The sequence below is a fragment of the Podarcis erhardii genome (assembly GCF_964252035.2).
Source record: "Podarcis erhardii genome assembly, chromosome: 5".
In the NCBI taxonomy this organism is placed as follows: domain Eukaryota; kingdom Metazoa; phylum Chordata; class Lepidosauria; order Squamata; family Lacertidae; genus Podarcis; species Podarcis erhardii.
Window position 1 is genome coordinate 89,080,891 of NC_138509.1, and position 23,272 is coordinate 89,104,162.

At 43.3% G+C, this 23,272-nt stretch overlaps 1 protein-coding gene across 6 annotated transcripts in view; it reads left to right on the forward strand.

The window, feature by feature from the left end:
- NAALADL2 (N-acetylated alpha-linked acidic dipeptidase like 2) overlaps positions 1-22,517 on the forward strand; it is an 821,817-nt gene extending 799,300 nt beyond the window's left edge. For all 6 annotated transcript variants that reach the window (XM_081862367.1, XM_081862368.1, XM_081862369.1 and 3 more), the window contains one exon: positions 22,105-22,517. In XM_081862367.1, the coding sequence (XP_081718493.1) occupies positions 22,105-22,303 (199 nt within the window). In that variant the 3' untranslated portion in view covers positions 22,304-22,517. The remainder of the gene's footprint in view (positions 1-22,104) is intronic.
- The last annotated feature ends 755 nt before the right edge of the window (positions 22,518-23,272 follow it).

Below are 23,272 nucleotides of genomic sequence, written 5' to 3' on the forward strand. Positions count from 1 at the left end.
ACGTTGGTGACCCCTGATTATAGGATGCAGCTCTCAATTCTCTGTCTGGGAACAACCACCTGTTGCTAGAGGCTGGGCATAAACACAGCCATTTCGATGCGCTGGTACTTAAAACTGTGTTCGGTTCTACACTTTAATATTCATCGCTCTTCAAAGAAACAAATTCAGCGCAGAGTCCCCGAGTAATATCGGCTAATCTGATAATGCTCTTACAAATTCCTGCTGTGGTTTTGATCTTTCCTCATTATCACTAATCATGCTGAATCATGCCCTTGCCTAATAAATCCTAGGAAGGAAGAAATTGAGCATAACCTAGTTGAAATGACCCAGAGGTTTTGTACCCAGAAAAGATGCTGAGGGCGAATGAGAGGGAAAGGTCCATAATGAAGCTCAACAGTTTCTTCATGGCAAACGTTATGCTTATGTGAAAACAGCTTCTTTCTTTGTGAACCACAAATTTTTAATGAAACGACATGTGAAAGAGAATTAAAAGAGTTTTGTCTCTCCATGAGTTTTCCTCGCCTTGCTACTTATTCACAATGCCAATTTTCTGCAAATCTGAACATTAGATCGATTGAATATTAGGGTATAATTAGAATAGAGGGATTTATATGTGTGTGTATGTTATTATTTCTGTTGTTTTTCTCTTCTCTTTTATTTCTTCCCTTCCCTTTCTTTTGTCTCCCCCCCCCCTTTTGTTCTTTCTTTATTGTTGGATATTTCTGACTTCATTGGCTCTAGATACAATTTTATTGTATTGCGAAAACTTTAATAAAAATCTCAGGGGCGGGGAGAGAACACCAGAAAGCAGCAGTGACCCAGTGAAGGTTGATTTTGAAGTTTTTCTATATGTGAACACATATATAGAAAAATCCACACATAAAAGACAATTCCATATATAAAACAACTAAAAGAATGGAGCAATACCACTGCTTCTCATGATTTGAACAGGATTCAGCTCAGGAATTATGTTAGTGCAATGACTTTTAGATGTGCAGTGCAAATTCCCCACCTCCTCCTCAACCAGCATGCCCCCCTGTGCCCCCCATCTTCTCCAGAGGGTTGGGGGAACCCACAGAGCAGATTTAGGTAGGGGTGGGGTGGGAGGGAGCTGGGAATTCACGTTGCAAAGCTAAGCCATCGCACTAGCGTAACTCTTTAGTTGAATACCACCCTTCACTTATTTTATTTATTTTTAAACATTTTATGCTGCTTGATTGTAATAAAACCTCAGAGAGGCTTACCAAAAAAGTGGTTTACAGTCCATTGATGTAGCCTAGAATTTCACATTATGTTGTTGACCTGTAAGACTCAAGAGTGGCTTTGCCTACCTAGGGTGGTTAGGTTCTTCTCCCTTCTGGACAGGCAGTTGTTCAACCAACAGAGCTTCCTTCCCCGATTCTCTCTCCGAACTGAAGAACTGTACTTGGTGGATTATTGCCTTCCATGCAGCTACTTCCCTGTCACTGAGATTTGGGAGGTGTTTTGAGACTTTGAACTGGAGAAGGGTGGGGGAGATATTTTAATATTGCAGGTGCATTGCTTTAAATGTTCTCCTACTGGAATTTTGAGGGCATTAAGTGCATTTTTACCAACTGTGAATCGTACCTCACAAGGCTTGGAACAATACTTGCTTGGAACTGCAACCTCCTGGCTTGTGGTGTTAATACTTGGGACTCGGTGTTTTATGTAGAGATAGGTATGGAATATACTGCTAAGAAACAGCAAGCCTATATCATAGCAGTGGCTAGAGATAATTCACCAAAAGTAAGGAGAAATCTACTTGAGGAAAACTGTAGTTTTACACTAATAAGTATGGGTAGTATTTCAAAAATCGAAGTTCTAACTCCCTCCCTCCCTCCCTCCCCTCCCCCCTGCTCTCTCTCTCTCCCCCTCTCTCTCTCTCTTTCTCCAAAGGCATCATCATTCTCTCTGTGTTTGATGTTCAGGCATCTCCCTGGTTTGGGTTCCAGCACCTCTCTGGTGGGTGCCATTACCTCAGAAAGGTGACTTCTTTGCCTAGCACTGCATTTTGTGTGTGTGTCCCCCACCTATATTCCTGAAGAATTACGGCATGTCTATTCAAGAATATCAGAATGCTACCCACCTAAGATAAGATATGTTGGAAATGTAAGGAACTGGATGGGAATTTCTTTCATATGTGGTGGACTTGTACTAAGATAAAAGCCTTCTGGGACATGATATATAATGAACTGGAAAAAGTCTTTAAAAATACTTTGATTAAAAAAACCAGAGACGTTTTTACTGGGTATAGTAGGAGAAGAAATTCCTAAAAAGGACATAACTATATTTATGTATGCTACTATGGCTGCGAGGACACTTTTAGCACAGAAATGGAAGCAGCAGGAACTTCCAACTTTGGAAGAAGGGCAGACTAAAGTGATTGAATATGCAAAACTGGCAAAGCTGACAGGGAAAATCCAAAACCAGCATGATGAGCTGTTTGAAAAGGACTGGAGTAAATTTATGCAATATATGAAAGAACATTGTAAACATTTGAAAACGTTGGCTGGTCTTAAAATATTTTGTAATGTTGATATGTGGAACTGGTTTACAAATATGGAAGTAAATTTATTTAAGGATAAAAAGAAGGTAAATCGGGTGAGATAGGAATGCTAAGACGAAAGGGTATACCTATGAAAGCCAGGGAGTGGGAGGGGGGGAGAAGTCGAGACTCAGGATGAGCAAAGATGTAAGTGATGTTATGATTTCGTTGGCATGTGACAAAGTATAAAATGAAAATTTAATAAAAAATATGTGTGTTTTTTTAAAAAAAGAATGCTATCCAGTTTGAGGGGTACCTGGACTGTCCCCTTATACCACCCTCCTGACTACTATTCTCCTCTGCTGGTTTCTCCAACCACTTTCATGCTCTATTTCACCATTCTCCTGCTCCCACTTGCTCCATCTCTCCCCCCCCCCAAATCTCATTAGGCTGCAACAGGAAGGAGTTCCTTTCTCTTTTCATTCTTAAAAAGATTTATAGCCAGCTTCAGAGGCACCCTGGTGAACCGAAGATGGCAGGTGTGCCTGGAGCCTGCCTTCAGCTATGAATGTTAACAAAAAGGGGGGGGGGGAGGAAGATGTTTCAGTGATTAGCATCCACCCTAGTATTTCCCTGGCAGGTGCCTTGCTTCCCGCTTCATGCGGGAACTTTAATCTGCTGCCTTCTCCGGCAGTCACACGGAGTCCTTCAAGGTCCCAGATTTAGAACCTGAAGTCCACCCCTAATGGTGTCACCATCTTATAAGTAATGCCAACAAAATATCCCATAACTGAAAGGTGGTTAAGTAGGACAAAGAGTGGGGGGATATCAGTCGGTATTAGTGCTTTTCATGGAGCCCAGGGCACAGAGGATGGTCAAAATCAGGGGTCGGGAAGGTATACCGGCCATGGGCAGGATCACTCCCACAGAGATCATCCGTGGGCCGGACTGGTGCAGTGTGATGCTGGAAATCGCGTCTGCGCACGTCTGTGGCACCAGAAATCGCTTTTGCGCATGCCCAGATGCTGAAAATCACGCCTGTGCAGAAGCAATTTTCGGCGTCTGGACATGCACAGATGCAATTTCTGATATTGACGAGTCCATGCACCGCTCTGAGCTGGTTTAGTGCACCGTGCGGGGGACTCGCTGAGCAGGCAGCTTGGGGGCGGCTCATGGGCTGGTGAAACGGTCTCCGTGGGCCGCATCTAGCCCACGGGCCACACGTTGCTGACCCCTGGTCAAAATGGTGTTTTCTAGTTATATTTTGGTGCTACCTGAGATCCAGACATAACCAGAGAGGTGGGGAGGGCGAGAGAGAAACTGGTGCTATTCTTTCTCCCGTCTAGTGTTTATTGATTTTTTTCTTTCTTTTGAGAAATATATTGCTTCTTGTTTGTATTTTGACATTGGTGAGGTTGGAGATTCAGCTGCAAATATATTTTCTATTAAAGAAACTGTGCTGTTGCTGCTACCATCTGTATCAACAGATAATGCAAGAAGCATTGCTTGAGTAACAGTATTAATGGTATTCAAATAGCTTGATGAATGTTCGCAGGAATGTGATATGGATAAAAAGGAAACTTTATACATAGCAGTATCGAGAAGCTGTTTCGGCAGCCAGGCTAACCTAGGCAATATTTAAAGGAAGAAAATATAAATAGCTTGTTAATCTGCATGCACAGTTTACGGTGGGTGCTAAATAACTGTTCAGTAGTAGCAGAAGTAACATATTTGGCTAGATTTAGAAAGCTATGTAAAATACAATGCAATCTTATTAGAAATCCAGCTGCCACGGGTGAGGGGGATGGAACTGAAGCTTCCAGATATATCAGAATCAATAGGATCTTCCATGAGGCAGCCCTTTAGATGAGGCATAGGCAAACTCCGGCCCTCCAGATGTTTGGGACTACAATTCCCATCATCCCTAGCTAACAGGACCAGTGGTCAGGGGTGATGGGAATTGTAGTCCCAAACATCTGGAGGGCCGGAGTTTGCCTATGCCTGCTTTAGATAGTTGAAGATGAGGATCATATTTCCTCTCAGTCTCCTCTTTTCCAGGTTAAACACGTCCAGCTCCTTCAACCACTCCTCATAAGGCTCAGTTTCCAGACTCTTTGTCCTTTTGGTTGTCCTCCTCTACTCACATTGCATCTTGTCAATATCTTTCTTAAATTGTGCTGCCCAGAACTGGACACAGTACTCCAGGTGTGGTCTGACCAAGGCAGAATAGAGAGGGGCTATGACTATGACGATGACGATGGGGGACGTGGGTGGTGCTGTGGGTTAAACCACAGAGCCTAGGACTTGCCAATCAGAAGGTCGGTGGTTCTAATCCCCGTGACGGGGTGAGCTCCCAATGCTTGGTCCCTGTTCCTGCCAACCTAGCAGTTCAAAAGCATGTCAAAGTGCCAGTAGATAAATAGGTACCACTCCGGCGGGAAGGTAAACGGCATTTCCGTGCACTGCTCTGGTTCGCCAGAAGCGGCTTAGTCATGCTGGCCACATGACCCTGTATGCCAGCTCCCTTGGCCAATAAGGTGAGATGAGCGCCGCAACCCCAGTCAAAACTGGACCTAATGGTCCTTTACGTTTATGACTTCCCTTGACTGGGGACTAAGCTACATTGCTAAAGAAAAATCACTTTATATGTGTTGTAATACTGTGATACCAGATGGCCCTGTGGAGTCTCGTCTTTTGCCAACATGATTTCCCGCTATGAAGTTTAGAACACGTTTTCCTGAAACGCTTTTTTCCAGCCCATGACACTATACTTCTGTTGATGCCGCCTAGAGTAATATTGGCTCTTTTTTGCTGCTGCATCTCACTGTTGACTCATGTTAAGCTTGTGGTCTACTAAAACACCTAGATCCTTCTCACATGTACAATCCAAGTGTCCCCCATCTTACATATAGTGGTACCTCGGGTTAAGTACTTAATTCGTTCCAGAGGTCCGTTCTTAACCTGAAACTGTTCTTAACCTGAAGCACCACTTTAGCTAATGGGGCCTCCTGCTGCCACCGCGCCGCCAGAGCATGATTTCTGTTCTCATCCTGAAGCAAAGTTCTTAACCTGAAGCACTATTTCTGGGTTAGCGGAGTCTGTAACCTGAAGCGTATGCAACCTGAATTGTATGTAACCTGAGGTACCACTGTATGTGTAGGGCTAATACTCTTATTTCTTCTTTCACGATCACTCATAGCCAAGTAAGATTGTCTTCCAAAACTGGGTTTTAGCAGTGAGTCCATAAGTGACTGTGGAGGCCAGTTCTGGATCCACACGTTCTTCCATAGTGGGGACATAAGTTTCCGGGTGGGTGTTGAGAATGGTGAGGGTTTGCCAAGCGTGTCTTCCTCTTAGCATGTTTCTCCCTTTCATCCTGAGTTGAAGTGTCTTCAAAGCCCATGACAGCTTTGGTAAAGGCTGCTCTCTACTTCTGTCAAGTGCTGTGCTGTAGCTGGGCTGAATCTAAGCATGGTGCAGACTGGGTCAGAAACCTGGATGGGAGAATCATCGAAATGCCTTTTAAGATAGGAAATAAATATATTTTATTTGTGTGTGTAAATTTTGTTTATACTTTATTCTAACTCTTTGTAAGCCACCTCTCTGAGAGATTGAGGTGATAAATACCAGTAATAGAAACTATCAGATAAAATGCCCGCAGTAAAGCTTATAAACCAGAATACAATAAAAACAACCAACAGTAGCATGACTGACTGCCCAAAGTCAACCCCAAAGTATGTGCTTTGCATTCTTTTCTCGAGGAGTGAGATACATATTTGAACCTCTTCTGGTAAACTATTTCAGAGCCTTGGAAGAACCACAAGGAAGGCCTGAGATTCTCTGTGCACAACATACGGGTTACAAATACATTAGCATCATCAAATGTAAATCTGCATTACCATTAATGCAATGGCATAGCATGGACCAAGGAATGAGAGGAGATGCTCATAACTTCAGTTGAAAGAAAAGAGCTACATGGCGGGAGAGTAGTTTGCCAGGTTACGATGGAGGAAAAATTGGATTTTGTTTGTATTTTAATGAGGAACTACCTAATTCACAACTCTTGAACCAAAATGCAAACTGAAACATAACCACCCACTGAAATTTGCACTTCTCCTAATTTTTCATTGTGTACCCCCCAAAAAAAAATTATGTGTGCAAGAATACAAATATTAGGCGGAAGCAAGCACAAAAGTGCATCTATTACAGAAAGTTACATAGAAAAAATGTATTCGATTGATTGTTAGCAAAAAATGTCTATGTTACAAGTTATTCTAAGATTCTCGTGATTTCAAACTGAACTGAATTTAAAATGGGGGGGATGAGAAACCATAATTCACAGATTTGTCTATCCCTAGTTATAATCTGAAGACAGGCACTGTCCACTTAAAACAGAGGTGGCTAACATTTTTGTTTTATTTACTTATTTATTTATTGCTCAAAGCCCCCCTCCCCCTTTACCCTTGGTGTGGCCACCCACACTCTTGCAGACATGCAGTCAAACAGGCACACAGTCTCCACTCCTTTGCTACATAGACAGATTAGGGGAACCTGACTGATTCTGCCACATCGGGCTCTGAGCCTAGGGGGCGCCACAGGGTGCCACAACTATGACAGAATGGAAGGCGAGGGGCAGACTCAGAATTTTGGCCTTGCACAGGGTGCCTCTGAAATATGAAAGAACAAAATCAAGGAAGTCATAAAACACGGTAGGGATACATTTGAATTTGCAATTAGGTATAACAGGGACAATACAGATATAGCAACAGTTAAAAATTATATAAATTAAAACTTAGTCACTAACATATAACCTGAAATTCTCATTTAAAACCTTAATCATTATGATAGCACAGCTTGTTGCCTAGGTTTTATGGAAATCGCACAGAATTTGGCTACTCTTAACGTGATCTCGGGATCCTTGTCCTCTACCAGGGATTTTAGACACTGAAGTTTGGATTCATTTGGAGATTTTTGCATAGCAGGGGTAATAAATACCGAGTGCATATCCCCGTAGAAACGGCAGCATAACAAGGCACAAGAAAGTTTCTACCTCCATCAAGCTGCAGGGGTAGACTCGTGGAGTACATATGGACATTCAACTGCCTAACAGTGTTCATGTCACTCAGGTGATGGCAGACACAGAGATAAGAAGAGTCATTCTGTTGTCTGGAGAGGTCACTTCCTGGTTCTCATGGAGAAGCCATTTTCTAGGGTTGCCATATTTCAAAAAGTGACAATCTGGACCTTGATGGGAACAGTAGTTCAACTGCACCTGGAGGGCCACAGGTTACCTAAAACCTGCTCTCCAACTGCAGATCATAGCTGACAACTTTTCCCTTTTCTTGCGAGGAATCAAAAGGGAAACATTGACAGCTATGCCACAGATGCAGCAAGGGGCAAGCCATCAGTGGCTTACCTTCTCCATTCCTTTCCCTGTCCTTTCATCTGTGTCTCTCTCTCACACCTGCTCTGCAGCACACCTGAAGTCCTGCTCACTACAGTCAGCAGGACAGAGAAGCAGGTAAAGAAGGTGGGGAACACATAGGCTGGAGGAGCCAGCTCTACTTCATTTCCCAAAATGAAATGCACTGTTTTCATGCGACAGAAGAAAGCTGCAGATTTCTCCCTGGCAACTGCAAAGGAGACTCTGCTGTAAGCTCAGCCGGCTGCATGTTCTAATGTCACTTTGTGAGCTGCTTCAGTAGACTTACAGAGTATTTTCGCCCTGCTGATGGCTATGACAAGGCTCTCATTGATTTCAATGAGGCGAGGTAAGGTTCAAGTGCTTTGCTAGTGCATAATCCCATTCAAATCAATACTATCTGCTCCAGTTTTCTCAGATTGCTTCTTGATAGCTCCTGTTCCCAAATGGAGTTGTTCTCATAAGGTACAAGGTGTAAAATATGCGGCTGGGACCAGCTCCTTTATTAAGGCTTTCTTTTTTCTTTCTCTACCATTTGAAAGCCGGGGCTTAAGAAACAGTGAAAAGATGGAATGTATAATTACAAGAAAGTGCTTTTCTGCTAGGCATAGAATTTGGCATTCTGCAGATCATGGCTTCTTGGGTGTGTTTGGGGTTTTTTACATGATTTTACAGGAGTGCACAGTTAAGCTTTTAAACAATTTATTATAATTTTTTAATTTCTTAAAAAAATATTTTTATTGTAATAATAGTGCTCGGCCACTCTGCTAAACAGATGGAAGGGAGGGAGATTTTAGCAAAGGCAGCTGTGCAAATACCCTCCACTAACCAATGGCCCTGGTAGCAATCATCTCCCTTATGCTCTAGAGTGCCATTTTATATAGGCAACCTCCAATTTGTGTGGGGGTTGCATTTTGGATTGTCGTGCGCATCAGTGAAGTGTGTATAAGCCCCACCCCACCCACAGTTACACCGCCTTTCATCCTATGTACAGTGGTGCCTCGCAAGACGAAATTAATCCGTTCCGTGAGGCTCTTCGTATAGCAGTTTTTTCGTCTTGCGAAGCAAGCCCATTGACAGCTTAGCAGATTAGCGCTATTAGCGGTTTAGCGGCTTTTAGCGGATTAGCTGATAAGCGGCTTATCAGCGGATCAGCTGATAAGCGGCTTAGGGCTTAGGAAAAGGGGGGAGGGGGGAAAAACCCGCAGGAACTCGCAAGACATTTTCGTCTTGCGAAGCAAGCCCATAGGGAAATTCGTTTTGCGAAGCGCCTCCAAAATGGAAAACCCTTTCGTCTAGCGGGTTTTCCGTCTTGCGAGGTGTTCGTCTTGCGGGGCACCACTGTACTGCTTAATGCCAAGATAGGCAGAAATGGAAAAGGTGAAAGGACACTGAGATGTAGGAAACATCCCTTCTGCCAATCACGGCTTTCAAATGAAAAGCATTATTTCTGTCCCATGCAATCCTGTGCAGGCTGCCTCAGACATAATATTTGCATGAAAGCTACTCCCAAGTAAGTATGCATAGGATTGTGGCCGTAAGAATTTTAATCTCAGCGCTGATAGCATTTTAATGTTTAATGATAGCATTTACTGATAGCATTTTAATGTTTCTCTGTGTGGAATAATACTTGTTCATTCAACACCACAAGCTAGTTTTGGTATGTGCAAAGTTTATTATATATGCTGGGAAGCATCTGCTTCTCCCACTTGCAGAGTGAAATGGTTCGCTCTAGAAACAGACATAATGGCCTTGTGCTATAGCTCTGGATCTTGGTCACACAGAAGCAGAAAGGAGGAACCATTTCATAGGGGGAGAGCTCTACCAACATCTCTTTTAGTCTTCATGCATAATAATAACCTAATAACCATCCTGCCTTTGCCTGCATTTCCTGAGGAAACACCATCCTATTTGTGCCTTGTGTATATTTCAAGTGTATATTTAGCAAAAGGCTATTTAGCATACAGTCTTAATAACCTCTCATTTTGGTGGCTGATTTGTTTCATTAAGTAGGGTAAGCTAATGAGCTAAAGAAAGAGGGAGAATTAATTTAAATATTTGACTTTTGGACAAATATAGCTATAGTCATGGGAAGCAGAACTGCATGTGCCATAATTGTACCTGGTTTTGACAAGCATTTCGGTGGTTTTCACATTTCAATGTCAAGCGGTTGTCAATAGCATCTCACCATAACTTGTAATTCACTGATTATTTTTATAAAAAAGCATTAGTTCACAAATGTTTTAGGGTTTCAGGGGAAGAGCAGAGTAGTTTTTATATTCTGTAAGTAGCTTTTATATTAGAATATAAAATAATTCCTTTCAAATCTTTATGGCGATTTTTTTTTTTTAAGATCTACATAATTACACTAAGCTATTTACACATGCAAGAGACTTAAGGTTTAGTTGTTCATGGTTTGGTTTTGTGGCCTGATGGAAAACGTTCTCTTTGAATCATCTGGGCTGCTTCAGTATGGCCAAGTCCTATGCGTCTCCAGATATTTTTAAGAGGCAAGGGCTGGAGCTCAGTTTGTAGAATATCTGTTTCGCATGCACATGGTACCAGGTCCCATCCCTGCCATCTCAAGAAGGAGTGATGCATGCCCCTGTATGGGAACCCTGTAGAGCCACAGCCAATCAGTGAAGGCACTATTGAGCTAGAGGACCCAATGGTCTGATTCGTTATAAGGCAGCTTCCTGTGTGCCATAACAAAGGACAACAGTCCTCTTTTCATCACACTCCACTCATAAATCCACCTAATGCATGCAGCAGTAGCAAGAATGCAAGCTACTCAAGACTGGTACCCTTTGCCACTTGCCCCATTCTCAACCTCTGGCATTCAGAAGAGGGTGAGGAAAATATGTGGACCTTGTGCATGCACATGTGTATATATTAGGGGTGCACGCCAATAATAAGATTTGTTGATTACTACTGCAAAAGACGCCTGCTTCTTGGAAGAAAAGCAATGACAAACCTAGACTGCATCTTAAAAAGCAGAGACATCACCTTGCCAACAAAGGTCCATATTATTAAAGCTATGGTTTTCCCACTAGCGATGTATGGAAGTGAGAGCTGGACAATAAAGAAGGCTGATCGCCGAATAATTCATGCTTTTGAATTATGGTGTTGGAGGAGACTCTTGAGAGTCCCATGGACTGCAAGAAGATCAAACCTCTCCATTCTTAAGGAATCACCCAATCTTAAGGAATCTGCCAATCACCCAATCCCACCACCCTTCTGAGTAATACCCCTCCCCACCTTCTCACTATATAGAAGGGTCTGGTGACTTCTGTTTCAGTGTATCTGAAGAAGTGTGCATGCACACGAAAGCTCATACCAAGAACTAACTTAGTTGGTCTTTAAGGTGCTACTGGAAGGAATTTTATTCTTAAGGAAAACAGCCCTGAGTGCTCACTGGAAGGACAGATCATGAAGCTGAGGCTCCAATACTTTGGCCACCTCATGAGAAGAGAAGACTCCCTGGAAAAGACCCTGATGTTGGGAAAGATTGAAGCCACAAGGAGAGGGGGACGACAGAGGACAATATGGTTGGACAGTGTTCTCGAAGCTACCAGCATGAATTTGACCAAAATGTGGGAGGCAGTGGAAGACAGGAGTGCCTGGCGTGCTCTGGTCCATGGGGTCACGAAGAGTCGGACACGACTAAACGACTAAACAACAACACTGCAATACATACATTAAAAGAGTAGGATACTATTTGAACCTTTCCCCAAAATTATTGATATTTTTATTTAATAAATTTGCATAGTGCCTTTTGTTCAGGGTGGTTCACAACATAAAAATACAAGAATACATAATAAAAACAAGAAGAAGAACTAAACAAACCAGTAACTCCCATCCCTCTGACCCACTCCCACAAACACATTTAAAAGGAAATAAAAAAATAAAAAAATTCCTTCCAGTAGCACCTTAAAGACCAACTAAGTTAGTTCTTGGTATGAGCTTTCGTGTGCATGCACACTTCTTCAGATAGTGCATGCACACGAAAGCTCATACCAAGAACTAACTTAGTTGGTCTTTAAGGTGCTACTGGAAGGAATTTTTTTATTTTTTTATTTTGTTTTGACTATGGCAGACCAACACGGCTACCTATCTGTAACTGGAACATTTAAAAGGGTAAAGGATGTTAATCAGCCCAAGGCCTGGTTGAAGAGGAGTGTTTTCCATGACAAGGGAATGCTTATGTTGCCATAACATGGACCTCTCATGAAGGAGGCACACAAAGAGAGGCCTCGGATGATCATTGCAGGTTCCGGGTTGGTTCATATAGGGAGATGCAGTCCTTGAGATATTGTGGTCCTGAGCCATTTAAGGCTTTATAGGTCAAAACCATCGCTTTTTTACTTTAAGGATGAATGGGAACCCTTTACAAAGTATCTGAAGATGCAACAAAGTGAACTGGACTCCTTGGCAGGTTTTGAATAAACATTCACAAAGTTTTTATTGATAATAATCAGCTAAATAGTTTGAGGATCTATACAACTTTGTAACATGCAAAAACAGTATTCTTAGAGAAACCAAAGACTGGAACTGAGGGAAGTTGGGGGGTGGGTGGGTTTTGTGTGGGAGGGGGGAGGGAGGAAAAATGGGGGGGCGCAAGGATGATATGATTTTGGATAATATGTCTTGTTATAATTTTGAATAAAAAGTTTTTTTTTTAAAAAAAAAAAAAAACCAGCACTTTGAATTGGGCCCGGAAACTAACTGGCAGCCAGTGCAGTCAGTTCAGGATTGGTATAATATGTTGGAGCCATCTTGCCCCAGTGAGCATACTGTAAAACATACCAATGAGATTTCAAAAAATGCAGTCTTCAAACTCATACGCAGTACAGTACAGCTCCGGAACGGATCCCGTTCGCATCCCGAGGTACCACTGTACCAGCAATCATGCTGAGAACCAACAGTCATGTGATCTGCAGTAATAGTGAGAAGCAGAGATGCTTCGACCCAAAACATGTCTTCGTCGGTGGTCAATGTACAAATCTTAATGCTGTCACTAGAGGTGGACCATTTAACTGTATCAATATTCTGAACTGGCCAGTCATAGATGCAATTCATAATGCTTCATAATAAATAAATGTTTGGGGGGAAATTAAAGACCGTAGTCTGATGAAAATATTGTCTACAGGAAACTAACTTTTTTGTGTGCATATGATAAGTCTGAAAAAAAGTGTTTTTCTCATGCTCAATCCACAATTATAAACGTAAAGGTAAAGGGACCCCTGACCATTAGGTCCAGTTGTGACCAACTCTGGGGTTGCGGCGCTCATCTCGCTTTATTAGCTGAGTGAGCTGGCGTACAGCTTCCGGGTCATGTGGCCAGCATGACTAAGCCACATCACACGGAAACGCCATTTACCTTCCTGCCGGGCTTTCGAACTGCTAGGTTGGCAGAAGCAGGGACTGAGCAATGGGAGCTCACCCCGTCGCTGGGATTCAAACCGCTGACCCTCTGATCGGCAAGCCCTAGGCTGTGTGGTTTAACCCACAGCGCCACCCGCGTCCCTATCCACAATTATAGATGGTGCCAAATTCAAAAATATTGGATTTTAATAAAGTGATGCCGCTTAATGATTTCCCAATAATTAATTCAACACCTGTGGGCAGAAACCGTGGGCAGGGCACCAAGCATGTCTGACCCACCCCTCAATACCAGCAGACTCAAGAGTGCAGGAAGGTTTCACTCTTTCGAATGCTGTTCAGCAGGGGAATGTGAAGCAATTGGGCACTCCATTTGCTTGCCTTTTGGTGAGTTCCAGCAGAAGCAGATGAGGGCAGAATTAGCTGTCTGGCCCATTCCCTACATTGTGAACACAACACCCACTTCCTTTTGCACCCGTTCTTGAATCCAGCACCTGTTTCCCTTCTGGTCCTTTTCCATTCCAGAGGAGCATGTAAACTCCAGAATACCCCCACTGCTGCCTCAGCTTAACCCCTGAAATAGTTCAACCTCATTATCAAAAAAATAAAATTAGTTCTTGCATTATGGAATATTACAGTTTAAGCCATTTGCAAAGGCTTGGCATTATCTCGTTTGATTTATTTAAGACGTGGCATAATACAAGTTACTTTCTGGCTGGTATGGGTCTTATTCCATGCCCATTTCAGCTAATGAGAAACAATGTTTGAATAGAGGGCCATTATTTCTATCACCAAACGAGCACATTTTTCAGTCACAGAAATGGCTCATAAAGACAGTGGAAGGTCTCCCCCCCCCCATCTTTTAATAAAATTCCTTTTGTATGTACCTTTGCCTTAGTTTATTAAGGCTGATTTGTCAGCTCCATGAAGAGGTTTTATCTCCTTCAGAATTGCTGTCTGGCGTTATTAATTACTTTTCCCAGTTTGGCGCTGTACTTTTCGGGTTGCTATGATGTGTCATTGAAATGGACCCATTAAGGATGAGTGATGTGTGTAGTAATTTCATTAGTGTCATCAATAATGCATTGCACTTTCCTTTTGAGAATCTCTTTGTGTGGGTTGCAGTGACTCTGTGTATTATACTGATGCGATCAAAATGGTTAAGTTTGGAGGGAGGTATTTTGAAGTGATTAGGCATAGGGATTGGACTGATGTCATTTTAATCACATAAATATCAAAGAATTATGGCCATCAAACTACTGTGGTCAACAGAAAGAGGACTGTGGCTTTCTGGTGCCTCAAATTCTTCTATTATTTTCTGCTAAGACACAATAAAACAGCAAGTGCTTTGTTGTTGTTGTTGTTGTTGTTGTTGTTATATTTCATAGAATTGTATATTTGGAAGAGACCCCAAGGGTCATCTACCCCAACCCCCTACAAATGCTGGGATCCTGCCCATGACCATCTGTGGGTGGGCTCGAACCACCAAACTTCTGGTTACTGCCAGACACACTAACCCATTGCACCACTATTTATACCCTGCCTTTTCCCTTGGGGATTGCTAGGAGTATTTTCCCCAGACTTTTCTACTACTCCCATCTAGTGGCCAACTCAGCATTGCCAGTTTCTGGGAACTGCTGGTGGGCAGAGTGCTGTTGTGCTCAACGCCCATCTTGCAGGCTTCTCACAGGCATCTGGTCTGCCACTGTAAAAGCAGGATGCTGAACTAGAAGGGCCATTATGTGGAGCTCCAGTGGATGGCTCCAATTAGCCCCTCAGAAGAACAGAAAGGGCCTGCAGATCACTGGCAGAGCAGATTATTTGCATGCAGAGAGAGCCATGTTCGGTTCCTGGCATCTGCAGTTAAAAGGAACTTAAGAATGCAGGTCAGTGAATGACCTCTGTCCGAGACCTTGAAGAGCCATGGCTATTTGGAGCAGATGCTGCTGGACTAGGTGGACTAATGATCTGATTCATTAGAAGGCAGCTTGATATATTCCCATGCTCTAAATTCATGTCCTATGCCCCCTCGGTTTCTTAAATCTTTCTTCTGCCTTTTAGCTTTGCCCTTGTTGGAATTCTTGGTACTGTGGTCTTTCTTCTGCAATAGTGCAGGCAGGATTGTAGCTGTAAACTAAAGCAGAGGGCAATTTTTGGCAGCGCTGAGAAACACTCCCTGCTTTTCGTCAATTTGTTTGCATTCCTTGTCAAAAGTTTTGTCCATTTATTTTCATTGCCCTTGCTTCCCACCGCCTTTGTTTGCCGTAAGTCAGGATGATGTCATCCTGTCATCTTTTCTGATTGCTACCCGATGCACAACATTGTGACGTCACGTAACATTATGAATCAGATAAAAAGTGAATGTTTGCAGAAAGCATCTGCACAAACCTCTGTCCCACCAAACAGGGGCTTTCTATGAAAACCCCAAATTTGCACAACTCTAAACAAAGGGGTGGGGAAACTCAAGCCTGAGGGCCAAATGTGGCCCTCTGAGCATCTTTACTTTCCCAGGCCTAACACACTCTCAAGCCAGACTCCCTACTGGCTCTAGTGATCACTGCAACTCTTTCCAGTAGGTCTTGCCCCAATGAGGTGATTGTGTGGATGGAAGGTCCTCACCTTCCACCTCTAAGACTCCTTCTCCCCGGGTCCTTCCCAAGCCATCTAAGGCTCCCTCGTCTAGTGTCCCATTGCTCTCCCCTCCTCATTTTTCTCTGTGTTCTGGGAGATGGGAGGTGAAGATTCCCTGGACTCCAGCAACCAACCTCATCTCTGTCTCCTGGTCCCATCCTCTCTTGCCTCTGATTCTGGTCTGCTCTCTGCTCCAGCCTCTTTGTGCTCATTAATCAGCTTCCAACTTCTCTTCCTCCTCCTCCTCCCAGTCTGTTCCCTCTTCTCCTTCTTGACCACTCATCGTTGTCCCTCCACCAATGCCCCTGGCTCTGAGCCTTCTTCCCCTGGGGGTTCCCCTGGGGGTTCCCCAGTTGGTGCCTCCCATCAGTCTTCTGCATCCAGCCAGCCCGTGACATCAGAGGACAGAGGGATGTATGTAGAAACTACCCCTGCTGTCCCAACATAGCACTGTGATGTTGGAAACAGCACGATGGCAACATTACTGCTGAGCTGCCGCCATGCTGTTTCCGTCACAACAGTAATTGATTATTGCAAAGACTTCAAAGGGTTACGGGAGGCAGACAACCCCCTGCTGTACGTTTTGGAGCTTTTAGTTGCTTAAATAATAGAATCATAGAGTTGGAAGGGACCCCAAGGGTATTCTAGTCCAACCCCCTGCAATGCAGGAATCTCAACTACAGCATCCATGACAGATGGCCATCAAATCTCTGCTTAAAAGCCTCCAAGGAAGGAGAGTCCACAACCCCACAGAGGAGACTATTCCACTGTTGAACAGCTCTTACTGTGTCGGTATTCGTTGACACATTGTATTTCAGCTGCTCATAAAGCAAAAGATTGACCCTGGTACCTGGTTGGCCAATCTTGCTGAAAGAATCCTGAGGAAGGGAGAGCATTGGTCAGATTTTCCATCGCTGTCCTATATGTTTTCCAGCACCCAGCTACAATGATGTATTTACACCCAACCACGGTTTAGAGGCAGCGAAGAATTTAAAATGTTTCCGTTATGCTGGTTTTAGTGTCTTTGTGGGGTAAGTTATGGCCTTTATGCAAAGGAGACTCTAAAGGAAGCATTTCCAAGCGCACTTTCTAAGTTGCCATTTAACCTGTCACTTTTTTTTAGCCAATCCCTCTCTTCGAATAGTAATTAGACATCTCCGATAGTGATCTGCAGAAAATACTCTCTGGTAGTCTTCTGGGTGACTATCGCTGGCAGTTTTATTACTAATTTGGAGTTGCCACTGGGCCTGTCATGTAATTAAGTTACTAATGGAGTGTCTTGGCTGAGCTGCTTTCTTTTGTTATTTTTTCCCCTCCTCTGTCCGTTCATTTTATGAATTCCTTTGTATGTGTTTGATGATAAACTCCTGCCTGCAATTGCTCACCAACCTTCTCTCTCTCCCCCCCCCCCGCCATTATTTTCCAACATCACACAATATAGTTTACAATCAAAGGTGCCCCTGGGTAGAGATTTATGATATTTACATACTGCTCTAATTAGGATAATGATTACACCTGCTTTAAGATAACATTTATTACCTGCTCTAACAGACCCACCAAAGCCTAGTGGAAACCAACTGAGTAGGGTTTTTTGGGTTGTTTTTTGTGTGTGCTTTTTCCAAAAATGCTTTTAATCCTGCTGTGCTTACAGCAAGAGACATATAATAGCTTTGCTTCGAAGAATAACAGTGGAACTATTCGAGTGGGAGCCCTTTCCTGTTTTCCATCTCCTTGCTGTTTTCTCACCCTCTCAAGCAGTGTTCTTCAGCTTACCTTGCTTTTCTATCTCTATAATCCAGGCTGCCTTCAGTTAGGGCACCTGGGACTTCCTCCAGAATGCCTTGAAGTGGTTTGCATCACTGCACAGGGATTGGCAGGTCTGCACAACTGACATCTAGCTATAAGTTCTCTTGCTTTCCAGGAAAAAAGGTCTTGTGGCTTTTCCTGCTCCCCTTCTGTGATTCAAGATGCTGTTGGATTGCAGTTCCCATCATCTCTGACCGCTGGCTGAGCTGCCTGGGAACGATTGGAGTTGTATTCCAACAGTATCTGGGGACACATGACTGACAGATGCTGCTCTATGCGCACCCGTCAGCCATGCACACTAAGAATCTGAGCCACAAGGCAGCTGCTTCTCCACACATTTGTTTGTTTGTATCCTGCCTTTCTCCCAGAACTGGAACTCAAGAAGGCTCACAAAAATTAAAACAAACACAAATAAAACACCGAAAGCCAAAAACATTAGAATCATAGAACTGTAGTGTTGGAAGGGAACCCAAGGGGGTATCTATTCATATATATAGGTTTTTCCATGTATACATCCTCTAACACTATTTATCTAACAATTTTCCATATTCCCCCTCTCCTCCCCTGGATGTCCCTCGTATTCCCATTTTTTTTATCTCCATATTACTCAGCCTGCGTGTTGTTTCCCACAAATTTTCCCCATACATATAATCTTACTTTTTGTTATATACAATTGTGTTTGCTTATTCCAACCCTGCCAGTGAATCCAATTCTTTATGTTGCTTCTTCATGTATGTTGTAAATGGTTCCCATTCTCTTTTAAAGTCTTTGTTATCCTTTTCATGTAATTTATCTGTTAATTTTGCCAGTTCTGCATATTCCATAAGTTTCCCTTGCCATTGTTCTTTCGTTGGCATTTCTTCTGTCTTCCAAGCTTGTGCTAATATAATTCTTGCTGCTGTAGTTGCTTACATAAATAATTTCCAATTTTCTTTTTTAAAAATCTTTTTTAAAAGGGGTATCTATTCATAACCCCAGCAATGCAGGAATCTCAACAAGATATCCATGACAGATGACCATCCAACCTCTGCTTAAAAACCTCCCAGGAAGGAGAGTCCACCACCTCTTGAGTGAATCTGTTCCAGCATTGAACAACTCTTACTGTCAGAAAGATCTTCCAGATCTTTCCTTTCTTGCCACATGAATCCATGGTTTGGGTCCTTGAGAGCAGTACATGTGAAAAGGATCTAGGAGTCTTGGTTGACCACAAACTTGACATGAGCCAACAGTGTGACACGGCAGCTAAAAAAGCCAATGCAATTCTGGGCTGCATCAATAGGAGTATAGCATCTAGATCAAGGGAAGTAATAGTGCCACTGTATTCTGCTCCGGTCAGACCTCACCTGGAGTACTGTGTCCAGTTCTGGGCACCACAGTTCAAGAAGGACACTGACAAACTGGAACGTGTCCAGAGGAGGGCAACCAAAATGGTCACAGGCCTGGAAACGATGCCTTATGAGGAATGGCTAAGGGAGCTGGGCATGTTTAGCCTGGAGAAGAGGAGGTTAAGGGGTGATATGATAGCCATGTCCAAATACAGTGGTGCCTCGCAAGACGAAATTAATTTGTTCTGCGAGTTGTTTCGTCTTGCGATTTTTTCGTCTTGCTGAGCGCGGATTCCCTGGGTATTAACGGTTGTAAGAAAAAGGAAAGAAACTCGCAAGATGTTTTCGTCTTGCGAAGCAAGCCCATAGGGAAAATCGTCTTGCGAAGCAACTAAAAAAACGAAAACCCTTTCGTCTTGCGTGTTATTCGTCTTACGAGGCATTTGTCTTGCGAGGTACCACTGTATATAAAAGGATGTCACATAGAGGAAGGAGAAAAGTTGTTTTCTGCTGCTCCAGAGAAGCGGACATGGAGCAATGGATCCAAACTACAAGAAAGAAGATTCCACCTAAACATTAGGAAGAACTTCCTGACAGTAAGAGCTGTTCAACAGTGGAATTTGCTGCCAAGGAGTGTGGTGGAGTCTCCTTCTTTGGAGGTCTTTAAGCAGAGGCTTGACAACCATATGTCAGGAGTGCTCTGATGGTGTTTCCTGCTTGGCAGGGGGTTGGACTCGATGGCCCTTGTGGTCTCTTCCAACTCTATGATTCTATGATTCCTCTCTCATAATACTAGAACTCAAGGACACCAAATGAAGTTGAAAGTTGTGGATTCAGGACAGACCAAAAAAAAGTATTTCTTCTCATGGTCATGTGGCCAGCATGACTAAACCACTTTTGGCGCAACGGACGGTTTCCATGACGAAAACCAGAGTGCCCTGAAATGTTGTTTACCTTCCCACTGGAGCGGTACCTATTTATCTACTTGCACTAGCATGCTTTCGAACTTCTAGGTTGGCAGAAGCTGGGACAGAGCAACAGGAGATCACCCCGTTGCGTGGATTTGAACCGCGACCTTCTGATCAGCTAGTCCAAGATGCTCAGTTGTTTAGACCACAGCGCCACCCTGCTCACCTGTTTCTTCACACACCGTGCATAGCTAAATTGTGGAAGTCACTCTCGCAAGATGTAGTGACAGCCACCAACTTGGATGGCTTTAAAAGATGGTTAAAAGAATTAATAGTGGGAAAGGCTATCCTTGGCTACGAGTGAGGATGCCTATGTTCTATCTCTATTCTCCAATTGCTAGAGAGCTCAAGTGCAGAGAACCCTGTTGCTCTCCATTCCAACTTGTGAGCTTCCCATAGGAATGTGGTTAGCCAAAGTGAGAAAAGAATGCCAAACTAGATGAGCCTCTGGCTCCGCAGACCCAGCAGGGTTTTTCTTATATTCTTCTGAGAGCAGAAATACATTGAATGCTTTATCAAGCACTGTGGCTAAAGCGTGTCCTCCCTCAAAGAAGGCACGTGTTGCGGTGAGACGTGGAGACTGACCTCATTGTTGTGGTTGGGTATATCGGACAGCCACAACACCTGATTGGGAGGTCCCTCATTGATGGGTTTAATCTGGCCAATGGGGGGCTGACTAAATGGACTGAGGGACCTATTTATGCCCATGCACGTGACGCAGAGCTTCCTCTTTCAGCTCATGCATCGGAACACCCGCCCACCTCTTGCTATATTTAGGGCATTTTGTGCTTGACCTTGCTATGCCACTGTGTGTCGTCTGTCATTGGGGCAGGGGCACGGTAGGAATTTCCCCCCTTGGCAGATTGGCTGTTGCCATTTGGGTTTCGCCTGCTGCATAGCAAATAGTCACAACTTGTAAGATTGCGGATAGGCACTGGTTCAGGTGATAGGGATGGGAGAACAGTTTCGCCGTCCTTATGTGAAGTGTATTCCGTTAAAGGAATCCAGGGACTCAACTTGGTTTGGTCTACCTCCGAGAGGGGATTGTGCCTGTGCCTGAGTCCAAGGGAGCATCTGGGGAGTGAACAGAGTCTGCTCCCGGGCTTTCCGCCTACCTCAGGTGTTCACCCTTGGCTGACCTATGATAGAGCTCTGGGCCAGCGCTACCTGCAAGGGTGCAGGGAGCTAGTCGAACCAGAACCTATGCAACCACTCACTTTCTGTAATCAATAAAGTTGTGGCCTAAATCCTGCCAAAATCCAAAACTAAAATTTGAATCAAGTGTGAGTTTATTTAGCGGGGAGGTCTCTGAGTCTGAGCAAAGTGGTTAAAGCACTATTTCTGGTCTTGCAGTTATTCTGAGTTTTCTCTATCAAAACACTTTATCACAAGTCAGTTGTCCATTCGATTTGGAATGGGGAACTCCATTCAGAAACAACCCCGCTCTGTATGTTACATCTAACCAATCAGCCCACTGTGCATTATCCACCAACCAAACTATCACATAAACTAACATTTCAGAAAATCCTCCCCTTGTGAAAATTATGTATCCAATTTTGTGGTTCACTGTCCCAAACACACAATATTACTTTTTGACGTGGCAATAATATTTGGGAAAATCTTTGGGGAGGTGTTGCATGGCTGTACTTACAACCGTGTAAGATTTACATTAGTTCCTTGGCGATGGGGAACACCCCGGTGAGATGAAAGAACTATTGAGTATGGGGATCAGGCTGTTATTCTTCTCAATGAGAAAATGTTACTGGGATGTCGTGGGGCTGGGGCTGTGATATATATTTCATCCTGATTGACGATGTTTCCTTTGATAAGATTTGTAGATGTACGCTCCTGGAGCGATGAAGGGGCACACTTCTGGGAAGGCAGATAAAATATACACAGTCGACTTCTGAGCTTGCCGCGGGTTAATGTTACAGTAGGTAATGTGTATCATTTGTAAAACGTGGCTGCCACCTGGGGGCATCATCGATGATTTCAGATGATTTCAGATACCTGTTTTCATCTGTTTGAGTCAAGCGTTTACTGTTTCTTATTGTTCTTTTTCAGAAACATCCTTTACAGGCTGGATGAAAGGACACACCAATTTTCAGTACTGCTAGAGGCGGTGGAACACTTCAAGCTGCATCAGTCAAATGAGACTCTTCAAGCAGCCTTGTCGAAAGTGCTCAGCAGCCTCAATTCAGCTCAGGTTTCTTTCAAAGCAGGACTCAATGTCTTTGAGGCTGCCTTACTAGGAAGCAAATGAGGAATTTGTCTCTTTCACGTGTACACACACACATACACACAGGGAAGAGCTTTGTTTACATTTTGCAAAGGAAAACTCTAAGCTGGACCAGAAAATGTATGTGGTTGAAACCTTTCCTTTCTTTTGTTTTTTGACTCTTTAAAAGAGTCCCTGTTTCACGGCACCATTTTGTACAGTTAGATAAATCTGAAGCAGCCTTTTGCACTGTTGACAATTTATCATGTACTTCTATTTCCGAATGATATATGGAGGAAAGCTAACTCTTTGGAATGTGTTGGTACACACAAAATCAGCCTTGTAAATGAGCCCACGAAAGCTAGTAGACTGCAAAGCAAAGGACTAGCTTGCTGTGACTGTCAGGAGAGGACAAAGGTCTTGCAGAAGCCCTCTCGTTCATCTTCATGGAAGTCCATGCACTCACTAGGCAGGTGCTTAGATATAAGGTGGAATATCTCTGAAAATTTCATCTGCTTTATTGAAAAGGGGGGTGGGGTGGAGATTAAGACTCAACATCATCATAAATGTGGGGGGAAATAGATCTTCGGATTTAGAAGATCAGATTTGGACTCAAATAACAAATTGGATCGGGGTGAAACAGAACGGATCTGAAACATATTGGGCAGCTTCCAAATATTAAAGATACAAGGCAAATCTTTTAGCCAGGTGAAATCCCATATCTATCTATCTATCTATCTATCTATCTATCTATCTATCTATCTACCTTGTATTTAAGCCCTTGCCTATACCCCCAGGTATAGGGCAGAATAATAATAATAATAATAATAATAATAATAATAATAATAATAATAATGTGCATTGAGTTCCGTGAAGGCAAATGAGTGGGCTGCTGCAGGAGAGATGAAACTGACAATCAGTGCACGTCTTTAGTGGGCTGAATTTACATGCATCCATAGTCTTTTACTTTCTCAGTTGAACTGCAGCCCACCCACCATTCTGTATCACGAACTT